Source organism: Cucurbita maxima, unplaced genomic scaffold (assembly GCF_002738345.1).
Source record: "Cucurbita maxima cultivar Rimu unplaced genomic scaffold, Cmax_1.0 Cma_Scf00026, whole genome shotgun sequence".
Lineage (NCBI taxonomy): Eukaryota > Viridiplantae > Streptophyta > Magnoliopsida > Cucurbitales > Cucurbitaceae > Cucurbita > Cucurbita maxima.
Genome location: NW_019272042.1, coordinates 3,472,316 through 3,487,245, shown reverse-complemented (window position 1 = coordinate 3,487,245; position 14,930 = coordinate 3,472,316). Strand labels below are relative to the sequence as shown.

Here is a 14,930-nt window from a genome sequence, read left to right as displayed (position 1 = left end):
AGTTAAAAAAAAAAAAAAAAAAAAAAAAATCGCCGCTGAAATTAAACATAGTGAACAAGAAGTTTGTTCTTAGTACTTCCTCGATAGCCAAACAAAGGAAAAGAGTGACAAAAAAGAAAAGCGAAACGAAAACCCTAACCCAAAGCGCTCAAAATCAAATACAAAAACAATACCGCGACAGCATCGGCAATCTTGATTGTAGCTTTGGTTTCCTCACGAACCTTCTGGATTCGGCAACCAACTTTACCGATAACCTTCCCGATCTGCTTCGAGGGCACAATGATTCTGAAAAGCACGTCATGAGCCTTCGCCTGTCTCTTGGGAGCCGATACATCTACGGCCTCCGAATTGGATACAATCAGGTCGTCCTCACGGCGGCGTTTCCCAGTGACGGTATGTCCGGAGTCGGAAACCAAGAGAGCCCCGGGTAAGGGCATAGAAACAGGCAGGGGAGCCATGGCGGGCATGGAAGGGTATAGAGGAATATCACCTGGTTGCATATTTGGAGGAATCTTCACGTCAGTGGGCTATGAAAGATGGCCGTATCAGGCTGGGAGTGCGAAGGCGTGAATGCAGAAGAGAAATGATGATAATAGCTGACGATACCATAGAGAACCAACAAAGGGCGTCGGAAGGCGAGTGCGCTAGTTCTCTAGCATATAGCAATGTATGTGCTATGCCTTTCTTCTAGGTTAAAATTTCTTCATAAATTTCCCAACAAAATATGATAACATCTTATGTTATCTCGACTAAACCTAGTAAAATTGGGGTTGCCCGATACGTTCTCCAACGATAGATTTGAAACTATTATTCTACTTATCGAGTTTGAAGCAACCAATAGATTGTTTTTATTCGATATTGCATCTACACGAGAAACAATGATTGTTTTCCATAGAACAGCTACATATAATCTCCTCTTTAGGATGTCGAGGGCCCTTTCAACAACGTTGTTCAGGGAAGAATCTCTCGTGTTCAATAGCTCTTAGGGAGTAACTGATTCATTTCTTTTGTGTCATTCGGCGTTAAATAGTATTGTTGTCCTCATAGTACAACGCTAGAAACCCTTCAGTGTTCGGGTACCCATCTTCAAATAAACCTTAACAAGATGTTATTTTTTCAATTTCCACCGTAACGTGCAATATGTACACAATGTGTAGCAACAAACAAATTCATTGGAATGTCACACTTTCTTGTCTTATATTAATGAAGGAACCAAGTTGAGTCGAATTTTGTGGGAAAAGTTATGAAAATGTAAAGAAATTAGAAAGAACTTGAAAAGTATTCGAATTCTAGAAATATAACGGCAGACAAAGAAGACTGAGGACACGCATTGGGCAATGAATGTGTTAGGCTATACAATGGACACGTGTCGTGAAAAGAGGGGAGCTACACGTCTGTCAACCAACGGAAACAAACGTTTCGAGAGATCCAACCCATCCAACCCAAAAGACCCATCCCCTTTATGTTTGACCAAAAACTACGACTTGAATCCACTAAATTGACCTAACCCGCTCTGTGACCTGCGACTATCCCTTTCTTGCAGTGCGCGTGGAACCGCGCATAGAAGACCCCTGTAGCACATGTAGCCTTGTGTGAAGTGCATGGGTCACCTTTTTTTGCTCGTTCGATATCCATTTGTCAATTTTTCATCATAACTTTAATACTAATTCTATTTTTATGTGAATTAGGTTCCACCAAAGGAATTTCAAAACTTTCGAGCACCTTTGTAGCAAGAAATCGAGCTCGGGAAGACACTTGACAACTAGGTAAGTAACCATTCAGATTTCCCTTGAGCAGTACTTGTAGGAATCGCTTGGACAAATGCTTACAAACCCAACCTTAGGTGGATAGAATCTGCATGTTTAGAGCCTAATAACATGCTTGATGTGGTAATTACAGAACTGCCCCTAGGTTGAGATTACGTATTGCATGCTATTGCCAAGTTTTATATTGTGCTAGAAAGAAGGATTTTGTGATCTGTGTTCCAAGTGATAGATGGACATTATCTCCCTATTGAGCATGTTTATTCATTTGCTTGATTTATTGTATGTTGGCTTTAGGTGATGATTGGTTGTGTGTTCTCCCTGTAAGAGCGTAGGTAGCAACAATGATACAAAACTAGGACATTACAGGCAGGTTGGCTAGATGAAAATCTAGGTCAGGAAATCTCCAATAGACTAAGCACTTTAAGATCATGAGTGACGATCAGTGGGTCTAGACTCTAGAGCTCCCAGACTAAGCTAGACTTAAGGGGTTAATACAAATATCTTGGAGACGAGAGTCCGTATCAAAGTCGCCTAGCGACCCTAAGAATCTAGTAGACCACCATGACACTAGAATGATTAAGGTAACTCTCAAGGTCGCTAACAATGTAACAGTGTTACTAGAGTCTCTGTTTCCTATCTTCTCTAGTGTACCTTTAGTGCTAGTAGCGCCTGCTTAGTGGTGGGTGTACTAGTACCAACAGTCAGTTATCAACCTAGTACAGTGCATTGAGACAACCAAATACTACACCACGTGTAGAATTCATCTTGAGAGGGGAGTGTGAACTCACAAAGGTAAACATTGTAGATAACAAGCTCAGGAGTCGCTCCCACTCCCTCCAAACGGGTGACTTTATGGTCATGTGGGAGAGTTTGTCAGCTAACCTCCTCTTGATAATATTTGGGCTAGCAAAGACCATCCTGTCCCACTAGAGTACAATGAGATAGCACCTTAATCTAGGACATTGAATGTTCACTACATATGCAAAGCAAACTACCCAAGTCTTAAAACAGAAGGGCATAACACCCTGAGCATACCCCCTACAGAGTAGAGAACCGCTCGATACTTCGAGGCGTCCCCAGTTGCTCAGGTAGCATAAGAGATTAGGCTAAGACTATCTAGAGCTTAGAGAAAAATTTGTGATCTTCAGCTAAGTTAAGGGTGTGATGAGAGCCTACAAGTAAGTTGTTTACTCAATATTTTTGTACTCACATTTTTTACATTTTCTTTTACATGTGAATGCTGCCGTTGGTTAAGGTTAGAGAGTGCTCATGAGCTCTACAGAGAGGTATGCATATCTAATTTGTGTGTATACATATCTAATTCGTACACTAATTTCCAACCCAATATTTCAATACTCATCTTGAATCTCAAACTTAAATGATACACAAATGATAAAATCAAGCCATAGTACAGTGAAAGATGAACCAAAATCATAGAAGAAAAGAGAAAAAAATGAAGAAGCTTTAGAACATCCATTGAAATTGGTACAAAATTAGACTCAAACAAAGCCTCTCTCTTCACCCTTTTACTTCTCAATGATGGAACCACATGCTTCAAACCTTCACATACACTTTCCTACAACACCAATTTACACAAGTCAGCCAAAACAAAGCACAACCCACAAAAGAGATCAACAAATACTCACCCAAAAACGAGGCCTAATAGGAGTACTCATTAGCCTTGAAAACCTCCCAATATTCCTTCTAAATCTTCTTCTTTCTTCTTCTTTCTTGCCTCTCAAATTCAAACCCCTTCTTCTCCATCAACCAAACAAACAGCTCTTCTCATCATGTCTCAAGCAAGATCCCATCATTCTAAACGAAGAACAATACTCAGATCTTGCCACTTTGTCTATTAACAAAAGCCTTGGAGGCAGCTCAAGGTTCGGAGAGGGCGGCAGTGGCAGTACTGAACATAGGCTTGCCTGGCTCTTCTTCCCATCGAAACGGGACCGAGACAGTGGCGTAGATTGGCGGAGTTAGCATCCCTGAGCGCTCTGGTGAGTCCATTGGGATTGAAAACAGTGGTAGGGTTGAAGGTGAAGAATTCTGGTCTGTTTGCTTTGGTTTACACTCCATAACTTCTCAGTGTTTTGAAAAATTTTAAAGGGAGAAAGGTAAATTCATCGCTATCATTGTACGCATTATTGACCATAGGGGTTTGAAAAAAAAAGATCCATTCTTCGACATGTTGGTGACTCACTAGAAATTATGCAAACTTACTCATTCCACACTCACTAAAGTTGCCTTATTTACCAAATGCTCATAATCCCGCCTTGAATCAAAGCCAATGTTGACTCATTTTAGTAGATTTTCAACAACGTTCCTTTATTCGTTTCATACCATCCCATGTGTAGATTCACCCGACAATGTCTAAAGGCCTCCTGTCTTATGTTGTTGAGTGTCGAGAAGCCCCACAGCACATCGAGGAACAAAACTGTCGGTAAATATTGATTTCTTGCTTGAATCATTCTCCCAATTTCGCACATCATAATCATTCTTAATGCAACTTAAACATTAAACTTTCATATACGAACTCGAAAAATTATGTGAATAAAATAATTAATTCAAATAAAAACAACCAAAATGAAAGAACATTAGAAACAAGATTAAGTGATTCGTGTTTTAGTTCTTTCATCATGTATATAATGAGGTACGCTCAATTTGACTCTTGTCAATTATATCAACTTACAGTCCCAAACGTCAACAGTTCGATCCTACATTTGAAACAAACAAGAAAAGAAAATCAAACTGAGTTTTTAGAACTCAATTTATGGTGAAACCAAGTTTTGATAGGGCTTCAAACGGAGTGCTAAAAGCTAAAATATCTTGAAAATCAGTCTTATGCATTGGGCATAAAACAATTGAATGTGTAGCAATAACTATTGCTATCAACCATGACGTTTAAAAAGATTGTACAGACTTATTTTATGGCAGAAGAGAATGATAATTGATCCATTAAGAACAACCTTCTTATGTCACTGATACCAATCATCCTCATTTCTTTCCAGTCATACTCGCAACCACCTACAAATTTGACATTACAGAAATTTAAAATGAACATTGTAAGAAAAGGAATTATTAGTGACACCAAAATTGAGATACACTAAAACGAATGAATAAAAAAATTTCTCCAATCAAAGAAAGGGAAAAACAAGAAATTGTTGGTTTTTTTAGGGTAGCTTTATTGATTGTTCCCCACTTAGATACTGGCTGGCATATGTTTTTGGAAAGTGGCAAGAAATCTCACTTACCATAGGCTGAGAATGATAATAAGTACCAAAGAAACATAAACTTCAAGACATAAGCAAAGAAACTCACGTTTACATTTGGCCCAAATGATCCAACCAAACCAGGCAATCAGAAAACAATGAATGTCTAAAACTTATCAAGATTCCGTACTTACATCACTTAATACAGGCTGAGGAGCTTGCTTAGATGCTTCGTATGAATCCAGAATTGGCCTTACAACGGCAGGAAGGAAAAGACCTACAAGGTTTGTAATATGTTAGAAACCAAAATGTAGACATATGTTCCATGTGGTACCCAATCAAACCAAAAAAGCGCGTAAAAATTAGACTTGATCTCGCTTATCAGTTTATCATGAAAAATGGAGGTAAGGCGGTAATTCCACCTCTCATTCTCTCTTGCTTCATCAAGATGTTGAAAATGGATATTAATCAATGGAGTTTATTGGTTGTAGGGAAGAAATAAGTCATTTTTCTTTTAGTTCAGTTTTTGGTTATTGTGGTAAGAAACACAAAAAGTCCAAATGTAGTACCTTTTTAAGGAGAACAAACAAAGCTAAGGATATACTTATTTGTGGAAGAAAGAAACCTTTGAAACTTTAGGTCAAGGTTGCAGAGATTCATCCAATGCATGTCCACGATTATCAACTTGATAGATTGTTTCCATGCTTGCATACAAATTAGAGAAAACCTATGCAGCTTTAACCATGCTATATCGAAATTAAAATTCCAAATACTGGAAGCTTCGTGGTTCGAGTGGTGATGTTAGACATAGCTTCCGAAAGTTGAGGTTCCTCTTTGAAGTACAAAAATTTGATTATGTTTTACACTTGGGGAGTGAAAATGCTAGATGAATCATCAACATCTTCGAGAATAAATAGAATGGGACCAAGGAAGGTGAAAAGCCAGAAGAGATCTCTGAATGGAAGAACGGATTGGAAATGAAGTTGATTGTGTATTATATGATATCAGCCTAACTAGTGAAGTACCCCGTGACAACTTTAAATGACAGGGATGGTGGTTTTTGTTCCCATATGTTAAGAGTACCAGTAGGGAAATAGTGGAATATTATTAGGTAAATTGACAATTAACATGGACATATTTGTAATTACCTAAGAAGTTGTTGGGGTGGAAGGTAATGAACAGTGAGAGTTAAGTTCGGCAAAACTTTGTGAATTCGTTGTCTTGTGGGAGAGAGATAGTCCACTCAAAAGGATATTATCGTTGTAAGTGTAACAGCCCAAGCCCACCGCTAGCAGATATTGTTCTCTTTGAGCTTTCCTTTCAAGGTTTTTAAAACACGTCTGCTAGGGAGAGGTTTCCACACCCTTATAAGGAGTGTTTTGTTCTCCTCTCCAATCGATGTGGGTTCTCACAATCCACCCTCCTTGGGGACCCAACGTCCTCGCTGACACACCGCTCGGCTTCTGGCTCTAATACCATTTGTGACAAACCAAACCTACCGCTAGCAAATATTACCCTATTTGAGCTTTCCCTTTCGGGCTTCCCTCAAGGTTTTTAAAACGCGTCTGCTAGAGAGAAGTTTCCACAACCTTATAAGGAATGTTTCGTTCTTCTCTCCAATCGATGTGGGATCTTAAAATAAGTGTTCTTTCATATTGCTTTATAGTTCTATTTGTTATTTTCTTGCCATTTGGGTCCTATCAATTTGCTATTGTGTTTCCTTTAACAACTTGTGACTAGTTGGTATACATATCAATTTGCTATTGTGTTTCATATTGCTTTATAGTTCTATTTGTTATTTTCTTGCCATTTGGGTCCTATCAATTTGCTATTGTGTTTCCTTTAGCAACTTGTGACTAGTTGGTATACATATGCAGGTAAGTGGCTCAAAATTCTGGTAGGTTGCCAATCCTAGGAGTGTTCGGGAGCACAGGGCTAATTGGCTGAAGATGCCCAGTTCTCAGTGATGCTAAATTATCTGTGGAACTTAAATCCAATTCTGGGAACAAATTTCCCCCAATCTATCTTGCAAAACATCTCCAAATGGAACAGGACATAGTTTCTCTGTGAAGGATGAACTTATAAAACCTTCTTTCTCAAATTGAAACTGCTAGGAATAGAATAATAACGTTGTAAACTTTCCACTAGAATGTTTTCAACTTAGCAAGCACCCTTTTTTCCCACAATTTTCCAACATTTGATAAGCTGAGCAAGAAGCCTCAGAATTATTATGAAATTGATTACCCAATATACAAGCAGTTTTAACTGAAGAAAGACCTCAAGAGTCTAAACTCCATAAAATCTTATCCCTTGCATTGCCACCTATATTAGCAATTATTTCAAACCCTCATTTCAGTGTTGATTAAAAAGTTCCAGATAGTCCACACTTGATGCTAAAGCTAGGTGGAGCATCTAATATTGTTGAGTGATGGGCAACATTTTCTTTTATAACTACAATTAAATTACAACTACAGTTCATTTTCTTTGAACCGTAGTTCGTCTATAATGGTAAATCCTTGATTTCTCTATTTCATATTTATACTCTATCGGTGGTACATTTTCAACCATGCAGTGTTATGATATTGACACTCTCATGACAAGTCTTAAGGGGAGCTCAAGCCTCATTCACATTTTTCACCCGTTTTCGTGGCTTTATCGGACCTTAGTTGAGGTTCTCCTTCATCAATCGAACACAACTCGTGCGAAATCTAAGCTTGTTCAACCACACACACTCCTAGTCAACTTGTCTCTACACTAGGCCTAGTCATTTGGCTTGACCTTGCCTCTATTCTACGCCAAGGTCTCTCAAGTGCAACATCGCATCTCAGTCATTATCTTGGTTCCCAACAATGCAACCCATGCGTCATGATGTCATCCCATTTCTCGAGATAGCTCGGCCATCTTCGCTTGCTTGTACATTTCTATTGAAAAGGTGTGTATGTCTTGGGCTAGCATCTCACTTTGGTAGCTGGCTCAAAGGTCCAAAACTCCCATCCCGAACATTAATGAGCATTTAAACCAATAAATCCCAACATCTTACCAAATTTATGGTCACTAGAAACACCGAAACAAAATAGTTATAGGCAAAGTTGAATCCTACCAACAAGGTTGAAATACGAAAATCTATTTAGTCAGATAACGGAGCTTTCAATCGACATTGTTTCTTCGCATCCGAAACTATATAAACTACCCAAAAAGAAAACATTTAAATATGATCTTCCCAATAGATAGATATGAGCGACAATTGAAAGAAAACATATGGTTTCATGCCATCGATCAAAAGAAATGAAAAATTGAACGATAATTAGGGCTCTAAACAGGAAAGAGCAAGTACCAACTCCTCCGATTAGACAAGATGCAACCACCACGGGCTCTTGAACTACGAACATCTTCAGCTTCTCCATGACCGGCATTTTCTTGAAGGTTTCGTCTGATTCGCTTCCTGAGCTGAACGTTCGTGGCTTGATTCTTCGAAGTCCAAAATTTATGGGTGAAAAGATTTGCGATTTTTGGATGGACCGGACCAGAGAAGGATAGAACCCAACCTGATTTTGATTTTTATAGTATTTTAGTTATTAATATAATAAATATAGTGGATAAATAATTATTTTTTAAATAATAATAAAAAATAAACTTAACCACTCAACTAAAAAATAGAAAGCTAAGTTGAGTTATAAACTTTGTTTGACTGGTTCGAGTTACTGACCTAATTCAACTTAAAATTTGGAATTGATCCATAAGATTTTTCGAGCCCGACTCAATTCAACCCGTACACCTTTAACCCATTATGTAGATTTGTATTTTATATATTTTTTTAAAATTATATAATATAAAAACTATTAAAATGACGATTTTTTTTAATTTTCCCTTCGTAAACTATATGAAATATGATGCCTTAATCATGCCACAAAGACTACATAATGAATGACAAAATTATACCACACAAATTTAGATTCATTAAGATTTCATTATAATATTATTTTAAAGATATTAAATTACAATGATCATTGTGATATTGACTGACACAAGAGTTAGTACGAAGATTATGAATATTAAAATGAAAATGAGATATTATGGTAAGTCATGAAATTGTTCCTTTGCATCCCTTTGTTAGTATTGATTTAGACTTTGATTTAGTTGCTTGGATTAACTTTGATTTAGTCATTTGAATTAGATTTGATTTAGTACAGATTTAGTGAGATTTCTTCTAATTTATCTAAACTTTCTAGTTTTCTCTCCGGGTTCCTAATATTGTGGTATCAGAGTCATGCCCTAAACTAGTTAAAACTAGAAGCAACAGTCTTCTTATGTGTGTCATAACAAAAGTATGTCGATGGAGAGTCCTTTTGTGCCTGCTGGAGGAAGGCATCAAGGTCGTGGAAGCTTTAGAGGTAGAGGAAGGGGACGAGGCAAACAAACCTTCAACAAGGCCATAGTGGAGTGCTATAACTATCACAAGCCAGGACATTTTCAATGGGAATGTCAAAGCAATACCAGGCGAGACCGACAAACCTTCAACAAGGCCAATAGAGAAGATATGTGGTTCCTTGACTCGGGATGTAGCAATCATATGTGTGGGAAGAAGGAATATTTTTCAGATTTTGATGGAAGTTTCAGAGATTCAATGAAGCTGGGCAACAACTCAAGCATGGTTGTAACCGAAAAGGGTAATGTACGACTGCAAGTGAATGGAATCATAATGATAATCACAGGAGTGTTTTATGTGCCAGACCTGAGGAACAATTTGTTGAGTATTGGTAAATTGCAAGCAAAGGGGGTTACCTTTTTGTTTCAAAATGGAACGTGCAAGGGGTTTCATCCTGAGAGAGGCTTAATCATGAAGACAAAGATGTCCTCGAATCGAATGTTCGCACTGCATGCTATACTTCAGCCTGTAGCATCCACTTCAATACAATCACAGAAGATATTGAGCAACTTTGGCATTGTAGATATGAACATTTGGGCTTTAAGAGATTAAAGACTCTTCAGCGAAAGAAGATGGTGGATGGTTTACCACAACTCAAGTCTCCATTGAAACTGTGTAAAAATTGTTCTGGTGGGTAAGCAACAAAGGCACTCGTTTTCAAAAAGGAGCACATGGCGAGCTTGAAAAATTCTCCAATTGGTGCATGCTGATATTTGTGGACCGATCAAACCCATCTCAAACAGCAAGAGAAGGTACTTGATTACTTTCTTTCCAAAAAGGAGCACATGGCGAGCTTCAAAAATTCTCCAATTGGTGCATGCTGGTAGGTACTTATTACTTTCACAGATGACTTCAGTAGAAAAACATGGGTCTATTTCTTAATAGAAAAATGAGAAGCCTTTGCTGTATTTAAAAACTTTAAGATTCATGTTGAGAAGGAAACAAAATCATTTATTAAAGTCTTACGAACGGATCGAGGAGGAGAGTTTACATCACAATAATTCACCAATTTTTGTGATGTAAATGGTATCCAAAGACAAATGACAGCTGCATACATGCCACAATAAAACAGAGTTGCGAAATGGAAAAATAGAACTATTATGAATATGGTTTGTATTATGATTTCAGAAAAGAAAATTCCGAAAAGTTTTGGCCTGAAGTAGTTAACTGGACTGTGCATGTAATAAATCGAAGTCCAACATTGGCTGTAAAAAATAAAACTCCAGAAGAAGCTTGGAGTCGAGTCAAACCTTCAGTTAAGTATTTTAGAGTTTTTGGATGTATCTCTCATGTTCATGTGCCTGACCATAAAAGAACTAAGCTGAATGATAAGAGTTTGAATTGTGTCTTGCTGGGAGTTAGCGAAGAGTCTAAGGCTTACATTTGAGTTGGGAGTTAGTGAAGAGTCAAAGGCTTACATTTGAGTTGTGTCTTGCTGGGAGTTAGTGAAGAGTCAAAGGCTTACAGACTCTATGATCCAACTTCACAAAGGATCATAATAAGTAGGGATGTTGTATTCGAGGAAGATAAGAGTTGAGACTGGGATAAGACCTATGAAGAATCCATTATGTGCGATCTAGAATGGGGTGATCAAGAGGAGGCAGCAAATGTGTTTGATGAAAACGAAAAAGGGAGCGAATCTGATATAGAAGCTGCAGAGGAAAATATTTCCTCTGGCTCTTTCGCTGAAGCGAGCTCTCCTTCTCCGACTGAAGCAAACCCTCGAAGGAAATCTGATATAGAAACTGAAGAGGAAAATATTTCCTCTTGCTCTTTGGCTGAAGCGAGCTCTTCTTCTCCAGCTGAATCTAACTCTCGAAGGAATAAGAGACCATCAGTCTGGATGAGAGACTATGTAACAGGAGAAGATCTTTCTGAAGAAGATAATGAAACTCACTTGGCCATGTCTACCACTACTGATCCTGTAAACTCTGAGGACGCATTGAAGAGTGAGAAATGGAGGCAAGCCATAGATTTGGAAATGGAAGCAATAAACAGAAATGACACACACATTAAAGAGGGAGAAATGGAGGCAAGCCATGGATTTGAAAATGGAAGCAATAAACAGAAATGACACATAGGAATTGAAGGAGTTACCTAAGGGAGGAAAGAAGGTTGGAGTAAAATGGATTTATAAGATGAAATTCAATGAAAATGGGGAAGTCGACAAATACAAGGCTAGGCTTGTAGCAAAGGGGTATACTCAACAACATGGGATAGACTATACTGAAGTATTTGCACCTGTTGCGCGTACGGAGACAATTCGTTTGCTCGTTTGGTGGTAGCTCTGCTATCAAGCTTTCAAAAAACCCAGTAATGCACGGTCGTGCATTATTGTTTGGAATGGATAAAAATAATTCTGTTCATAATCCTATTGTCCCAGGATGCAAACTTATGAAAGATGAAGATGGAATAAACATGGACAAAACATACTATAAGCAAGTTGTAGGCCGTCTTAATTATCTCACAGCAACTCGACCAAACATAATGTTTGCAGTGCGATTCTGATCAGTAGATATATGGAGAATCCCACTAAGCTTCATTTACAGGCAGCAAAAAGGGTACTACGTTATTTGAAGGGAACAAATGAGTTTGAAATTTTCTATCGGAAAGGAGGAGATGATGATTTTGTTGCATACATAGACATGATTACGCTGCATACATAGACATGATTACGCTGGAGATTTGGATGAGAGAAAGAGTACTTCAGGCTATGTGTTCTTATTGAGTTCTGGAGGAGTATCATGGTCATCAAAGAAACAACCAATAATAAGTCTATCTTCCAGAGAGGCAAAATTCATAGCTGTAGCTTCATGTCTATCTTCCACATAGACAGAATTCATAGCTGCAGTCATGTGCATGCTAGGCAGTATGGTTAAAAAGGGTGTTGGAAAAACTGGTTAGAATCAAGACAAGTCAACTATTATTAGTTGTGATAGTAGCTATGCTATCAAGCTTTCAAAAAACCCAGTAATGCACGATCGGAGTAAACACATAGATGTGTGTTTCCATTTCCTTCGAGAGCTCACAAAGGTTGGCACTGTGGAGTTGGTGCATTGTGGCCCACAAGAACAGTTAGCTGATGTGATGACGAAATCACTAAAAGAGCATTGTGGCCTACAAGAACAGTTAGCTGATGTGATGACTAAACCACTAAAATTGGATCTTTGTTCAGATATAAATTAATTACTATTTATGTTCCGTTTAAGTTAGCTGATGTGATGACTAAACCACTAAAAGTGCATTGTGGCCCACAACAACAGTTGTGATGACTAAACCACTAAGATTGGAGTCCCATTTATATTTGCAAGTTAAAGATACAACAGTTAGTTGATGTCTGTGGAGTGATTTAAATCACAAATTTACAAATTTAGAAACATGTTTTATTTTCTTTTTATTTGGATCTTAATACGAATAATTTTGAATCTAAAAGAGTTTCCTCACCCAAAAAAAATCTGCCCCAACCATTTATGATGCTTAGCTAAGGTATCGTGAAAAGCGTAATTCTTGTAATACCCTCTGTTAATATCAATATCTTTTAGTACAACAAATGTGCAGTTTGAAAAGTTAAATGTTCGACCATAATTCAATTATCACTAAACTACGCTCATAGAGCTTGTCAGGCTCTAAAACTGAACCCACCAGACCATATCTTTGATGCTACCTGTTTCTTCATCCTCAAGGATTGGGAGGCAAGCACATTCTGTAAAGCCCTTCCAGCCTCTTTTAACTGTTCCTGCAGCCTTCTTTTTTCCTCATCTACCTCTGGATTTGCAGTTCCAAGCATCTCTTCCCTCACTTTAAGGATGTCTTCTAATATCTCAATGCCTTCTTCCACCCTGCATATATTATCAACCAAATTATTTTCAAATTCAATACAAAATCGAAAGTTTAGAACCTATCAACACACTTTTTGAAACAACGTTCATCGATCAAACCGGTATAACGTGATCACTATACTTATAATGTTGCATACCTCCCCATGGCATCATAAGCACCAGCAAGATTGCTAGAAACAGCAGGAGTATCAGAATGATAGACACCATAGTGCTCCACCAGCACCACCCTGGCCTTTTGAAACAGTCTAACCGCCTCCTCCTCTCTAACTGACATGGGATCATGTTTCCATTAGTAAGCAAGTAAGCAAGGTGGACCTGCAAGTCTCACCAACTTTAGGGTCAGAGTCAGGTAACCCATGAGTCTGGATCATCAAGCCAGTTTCATAACAAGAAATGGACTGATCCAACTGCCCCAACATAGAATAAGTATCCCCAAGCTGCATGTACCCGGAATATTTTGCCAAAGCATGGTCCGGGTCGTTTCTACGTTCCACAACCTCGATGGACAGCTCGAGAACGGGAATGGCCTCGTCTAACTGCCCGAGCCGGCAGTAAATGGCAGTGACCATGTGCAAGCTCATGGGCAGCTCGACGCCGGGACTCGGAAATCTCTCGAACGCTTGGCAGCTCGGACTGCATAGTCCAAAGCCTTGGTTGGACTCTCGCCCGAAATTATAGTGTCCCAAGCTAGCTTTAGTAGATATGGACCGTGGTCCGGGTTGTCGAGCCATGGTGATGTGGTGGTCTTGTGATCGTCGTCTATGGATGGGACTTGAATGCGAAGATGGGGTGTTGCCATTTTGATGATACAAATTGGGGAAGTAGGCAATGGAACCATAATAATACCCTATTTATGTGTTCTTTTGGTTTTTTATTTTTTTTAAAATTAAAAACTGACTACTTGTTATTATTTTTTCTTTTTTATTTTTGGGTTTAATTTGTATTAACAAACGAGATAAATGTTAACTAGTTATGTAGATAAACGAATTGTCTATCTCAATATAACTAGGTAGATAATTTCAAAGGTCGATATTTTGATCTGTTCGTTGTGTCGAGAAACATGAAGAAGAATGTAAGGTTGTTGGTGGTAGGGCAAGGTACTAATTGAAGAAGGTTGCGTAGAAGTAACTCTTTCATGATAAGGAAGGAGGAGAAGGTAGGTTTTGTATGAAAAAGAAGAGCAAAAATCATAATGAATTTTTATGATACAAACATTCTTTGCTTCTTCACCAATTCTTGCTTTTTCGGAATCTCTTTGATTGTTTAGTTTGTTTCTACGAGTGATATGATTTTATTTTTGGATGGAAATAATATAATATATTCTTTTAAACGTACTTTTGAAGTTAACGGTTCTCGTACATTTCACAACCCTATCAAAGTTTGAAAACTGTTCATCAAGTCCTCGTACTCTGGATCTACCAGATGGTGTACCTCATCTCTAGGAGACCAACTTTTCTGATTCGTAAAGGTTGCATTGTCACAATAGTGAACAACCAATATTCTGAGTTGATGTGCGACCTCATCATATCTCGTAGGACAATATGACGTCTCATCTAAACATTAACTAGGGATTCTTCAACAGGAAATACTTTAACGTATAGGGGAGGGAACCTGCGTGCCTGCTAACTACTAAGTCTACCCATGTGGTTCATCGCCCCTTCTTAGGGTTGGCTTACAGTATAATGAG

The 14,930-nt window shown here is 38.3% G+C and overlaps 4 protein-coding genes across 5 annotated transcripts in view; 1 reads left to right on the top strand and 3 right to left on the bottom strand.

The window, feature by feature from the left end:
* The window catches only part of LOC111499279 (RNA-binding KH domain-containing protein PEPPER-like), an 8,952-nt gene extending 8,158 nt beyond the window's left edge, over positions 1 to 794 (bottom strand). Inside the window, exon 1 of the mRNA XM_023150832.1 lies at positions 174 to 794. Within this exon, the coding sequence (XP_023006600.1) occupies positions 174 to 500 (327 nt within the window). The 5' untranslated portion in view covers positions 501 to 794. The remainder of the gene's footprint in view (positions 1 to 173) is intronic.
* A 3,569-nt stretch (positions 795 to 4,363) lies between these two features.
* LOC111499335 lies at positions 4,364 to 8,499 on the bottom strand. 2 transcript variants are annotated; one of them, XM_023150913.1, is made up of 4 exons: positions 8,313 to 8,499; positions 5,173 to 5,255; positions 4,736 to 4,793; positions 4,364 to 4,483 (listed from the first exon to the last, which is right to left on the bottom strand). In XM_023150913.1, the coding sequence occupies exons 1-3, from the start codon at positions 8,389 to 8,391 to the stop codon at positions 4,764 to 4,766; spliced, it is 192 nt and encodes a 63-aa protein (XP_023006681.1). In that variant the 5' UTR covers positions 8,392 to 8,499; the 3' UTR covers positions 4,364 to 4,483; positions 4,736 to 4,763. The 2 variants fall into 2 exon arrangements, with proteins under 2 accessions (XP_023006681.1, XP_023006679.1); XM_023150911.1 differs by lacking the exon at positions 4,364 to 4,483 and having other exon boundaries at positions 4,509 to 4,793; positions 8,313 to 8,496.
* An 812-nt stretch (positions 8,500 to 9,311) lies between these two features.
* Positions 9,312 to 9,956, top strand: LOC111498899. Its single transcript, XM_023150253.1, has one exon. The coding sequence runs from the start codon at positions 9,312 to 9,314 to the stop codon at positions 9,954 to 9,956; it is 645 nt and encodes a 214-aa protein (XP_023006021.1).
* Positions 9,957 to 12,931: 2,975 nt separating this feature from the next.
* LOC111499337 (protein KINESIN LIGHT CHAIN-RELATED 1-like) lies at positions 12,932 to 14,053 on the bottom strand. Its single transcript, XM_023150915.1, is given in 3 exon segments — positions 12,932 to 13,243; positions 13,381 to 13,510; positions 13,512 to 14,053. Coding segments are annotated over 3 exon segments (813 nt in total). The 5' UTR covers positions 13,975 to 14,053; the 3' UTR covers positions 12,932 to 13,023.
* Positions 14,054 to 14,930: the final 877 nt, after the last annotated feature.

Excerpts from the sequence above, each read along its gene's own strand:
- LOC111499335 (XM_023150913.1), bottom strand. The coding sequence starts at position 8,391 with ATGCCGGTCATGGAGAAGCTGAAGATGTTCGTAGTTCAAGAGCCCGTG. Across the intron at positions 5,256-8,312 it reads TTGTCTAATCGGAGGAGTTG|GTCTTTTCCTTCCTGCCGTT; the intron begins GTACTTGCTCTT and ends CAAACCTTGTAG. Across the intron at positions 4,794-5,172 it reads CTCAGCCTGTATTAAGTGAT|GTGGTTGCGAGTATGACTGG; the intron begins GTAAGTACGGAA and ends TCAAATTTGTAG.
- LOC111498899 (XM_023150253.1), top strand. The coding sequence starts at position 9,312 with ATGGAGAGTCCTTTTGTGCCTGCTGGAGGAAGGCATCAAGGTCGTGGA.